The sequence below is a fragment of the Montipora foliosa genome, unplaced genomic scaffold (assembly GCF_036669935.1).
Source record: "Montipora foliosa isolate CH-2021 unplaced genomic scaffold, ASM3666993v2 scaffold_474, whole genome shotgun sequence".
In the NCBI taxonomy this organism is placed as follows: Eukaryota; Metazoa; Cnidaria; class Anthozoa; order Scleractinia; family Acroporidae; genus Montipora; species Montipora foliosa.
This window is the reverse complement of record NW_027179783.1, coordinates 465,001-468,638: the sequence shown is the minus strand read 5'-3', so window position 1 is coordinate 468,638 and position 3,638 is coordinate 465,001. Positions and strand designations below refer to the sequence as shown.

The 3,638-nt window shown below is 43.2% G+C and overlaps 1 protein-coding gene across 1 annotated transcript; it reads right to left on the bottom strand.

Annotated features, from left to right (window-relative positions):
* Window positions 1-1,092: 1,092 nt before the first annotated feature.
* On the bottom strand, window positions 1,093-2,415 carry LOC137989795 (uncharacterized). The gene has a single exon (XM_068835446.1). The coding sequence runs from the start codon at window positions 2,413-2,415 to the stop codon at window positions 1,093-1,095; it is 1,323 nt and encodes a 440-aa protein (XP_068691547.1).
* Window positions 2,416-3,638: the final 1,223 nt, after the last annotated feature.

Below are 3,638 nucleotides of genomic sequence, written 5' to 3'. Positions count from 1 at the left end.
GGTTCTCCCTCGATGGTCATTGGTCTCTCGTCCGGGACCCCTTCACTGAGAACTATAAGAACGATGTCTTTTGGCTTATTATCCTCCGCGGCGTCAAGGTGCGTGATTCCCTTTTCAATTGGGGTTGTATCTCATCTGGTCGCTGTGCCTCTTGTCCGCGACGAGAGACCATTGACCATTGCTTTTTAAATTGTCTAAGGGTCAAAAGAGTCTGGCTACACTTTGTGCCAGTTCTCTCCCTGTTGCTTGGTAGGCAGTTTGTTGCAAACCTTTTAACGGTTTTTTTCTTCCGCTGGCCCTCTCTTAGTGCTAAGAGGGCTCGGCTCGCGCGCCATTTGACGAAATCCATTCTTTATGGCATTTGGACCTTTCGAAACAGGGCCACTTTCTGCAACGGCAAAGAAGACCATCGTGCCATCATCCGTTATGTTTCCTATGATCTTAAGCAGAGAGTCTTCTTGGATTATAACTCTCTTTCTGAATCTCGCTTCCACGATGTTTGGGTCTTGGACGGTTTTTGTGCCATGGCGAACGGATTTCCTCATATCAATATTTAGAAGTACATCTGGGTCATGGATTCCATTTGTCCGTGCGCTGTTCGCGGTGTCCACAATCCGGGGATCTCTGCAGGGAATTTGCTCTGCTCATGGACTCTGCTGTTAGGGCCCCAGGCCCTTGTTGCTAGCTGCCTACTCCGGCTCTTAGTTTCTAGTGACTTTTTTGTGCTTTTTAATTTGTAACTGGCGTGTGTTTTTATTGTGAATAAAGGCTGTTTTCATGAAAAAAAGTACTGTCTGCAGTTATATATATAAATATATAATCCAGGTGATGTGATCAACAAAAGGGATGACTTGGCATTTTATTACTAACTAGTTTCGTACCGCACAACAAGTGCGGCACTCCTCAGATAAAATAGCCAAATGAAAAGTTCGTTACAACGCTTGCTGATGATAGATGTACTTACGCTCGCGCAATTTGGGTTTTAACAGCTCGCGGAATTCACTTGCTAGCGCGCGGCAATTGTGGGCTTAAAGTTCTTTAGGAGAAATTTGCTAGCGTGCCTACAGGAAGTTACCAGCTCATTATGCTTGTTCAAGGTCGCCAGTTCAGGTCTACAAATAATAAAAAATATTTCTCCCATAGGCACAAATTACATCGGTTCGAGACAGGGTTGTAAGGAGAAGTTTGTTTCAAAATTTTCCAGGTGATCTTGAATTTCAATCTTTCTTCCTTCAAACACCAAACATGCTTACTGAGCTCTGTACTGAATCTCTTGTCGGGGTTGTTGAAAGAAGATTTGTGATTAGCAAATCTTGTTTTAAAAGAGTTCTCAGTGAGTCCAACATAAGTTTGGGCTGGCCTGTTATCCTCAGTTGTCACTGTAGCTTGGTAAACCACGGATGATGTAAGGCAATGTCCGGCCATAGGGCAGTTTGCTGGTATTCGGCAGTTGCATGCTTTCAAAACTGGTGGTGCAGATGTTTTCAGTAACGTTGATTTATTGTTACCATCGATCTTCTGTTTGAGGTTGGGCATGTAACAGTAGCTGATCTTTACTGTGTTGCAGTTGAAGATTTTGTGTAATACATGACTTTCAGGGAACTCTTCGTCGAGGATCTTAAGGAACGTTCGTCCAACGTTTGTAGCCACGTTCTTGCTAAAAGGTGGGTTGTACCAAATGATGTTCCTGTGGCGGTTCCCTCTGGAGGAGCTCGAAGACTGTGTAATTCTTGGTGTGAATGCGAGCCGGTGATTGTATCCGCTGTCATCGAGGGCTTTCTGATAAAGAGGTGCCGCTTCGTTAAACGAATGCTCATCAATTGAGATTTCGGACAAACGTTTGTTGATGGATTTCGGAGTGTTTTCTATAATGCGAGGTGGATGATTTGATTTCTTGTTGACGTAGAGTGGGATGTTTCCGGGTTTGGTGTGGGCCATGTATTTCCCATTAGACAGGTTGAGGGTGACATCTAGAAAATTTACGGTTTTTTTGTTGGCCTCGATTGTAATTTTCAAGCCGTAATTTCTTAAAATACCGCACAGATCTATTTTGATGAGCTCGGTTTGCCGTGGTGGTGCTTTGGATATGCCGAGCCCGTCATCTCTGTATAAGCCAAAATCGCATGTACTGCCAAACTTCTCTTTGATTTTGTAGAGGAGATAAGTACCAACAAGCTCGCAAGATTCAGCACCGTCGTAGCTCCCCATAGTGACATCAAAAAGATTAGATGAGGTTTTTCTACCCCATGGTTCACCATAACTGTAGAGAATAGAACTCTTTGCTTGAAGAATAATATGCCGTTCGTTGTCGGTTATGGTGACATATTCAGATGCAAATTGTAGGGCTTCACTTAGCAATTCAATAGAGATCGATGGGTAGAACTCTACTACGTCAAATGCAATGAACGAGTGCATATCTTTGTCCCGGATGTTAGTGAACCAATTATAAAAATTTCCAGGTGATCTTGAATTTCAATCTTTCTTCCTTCAAACACCAAACATGCTTACTGAGCTCTGTACTGAATCTCTTGTCGGGGTTGTTGAAAGAAGATTTGTGATTAGCAAATCTTGTTTTAAAAGAGTTCTCAGTGAGTCCAACATAAGTTTGGGCTGGCCTGTTATCCTCAGTTGTCACTGTAGCTTGGTAAACCACGGATGATGTAAGGCAATGTCCGGCCATAGGGCAGTTTGCTGGTATTCGGCAGTTGCATGCTTTCAAAACTGGTGGTGCAGATGTTTTCAGTAACGTTGATTTATTGTTACCATCGATCTTCTGTTTGAGGTTGGGCATGTAACAGTAGCTGATCTTTACTGTGTTGCAGTTGAAGATTTTGTGTAATACATGACTTTCAGGGAACTCTTCGTCGAGGATCTTAAGGAACGTTCGTCCAACGTTTGTAGCCACGTTCTTGCTAAAAGGTGGGTTGTACCAAATGATGTTCCTGTGGCGGTTCCCTCTGGAGGAGCTCGAAGACTGTGTAATTCTTGGTGTGAATGCGAGCCGGTGATTGTATCCGCTGTCATCGAGGGCTTTCTGATAAAGAGGTGCCGCTTCGTTAAACGAATGCTCATCAATTGAGATTTCGGACAAACGTTTGTTGATGGATTTCGGAGTGTTTTCTATAATGCGAGGTGGATGATTTGATTTCTTGTTGACGTAGAGTGGGATGTTTCCGGGTTTGGTGTGGGCCATGTATTTCCCATTAGACAGGTTGAGGGTGACATCTAGAAAATTTACGGTTTTTTTGTTGGCCTCGATTGTAATTTTCAAGCCGTAATTTCTTAAAATACCGCACAGATCTATTTTGATGAGCTCGGTTTGCCGTGGTGGTGCTTTGGATATGCCGAGCCCGTCATCTCTGTATAAGCCAAAATCGCATGTACTGCCAAACTTCTCTTTGATTTTGTAGAGGAGATAAGTACCAACAAGCTCGCAAGATTCAGCACCGTCGTAGCTCCCCATAGTGACATCAAAAAGATTAGATGAGGTTTTTCTACCCCATGGTTCACCATAACTGTAGAGAATAGAACTCTTTGCTTGAAGAATAATATGCCGTTCGTTGTCGGTTATGGTGACATATTCAGATGCAAATTGTAGGGCTTCACTTAGCAATTCAATAGAGATCGATGGGTAGAAC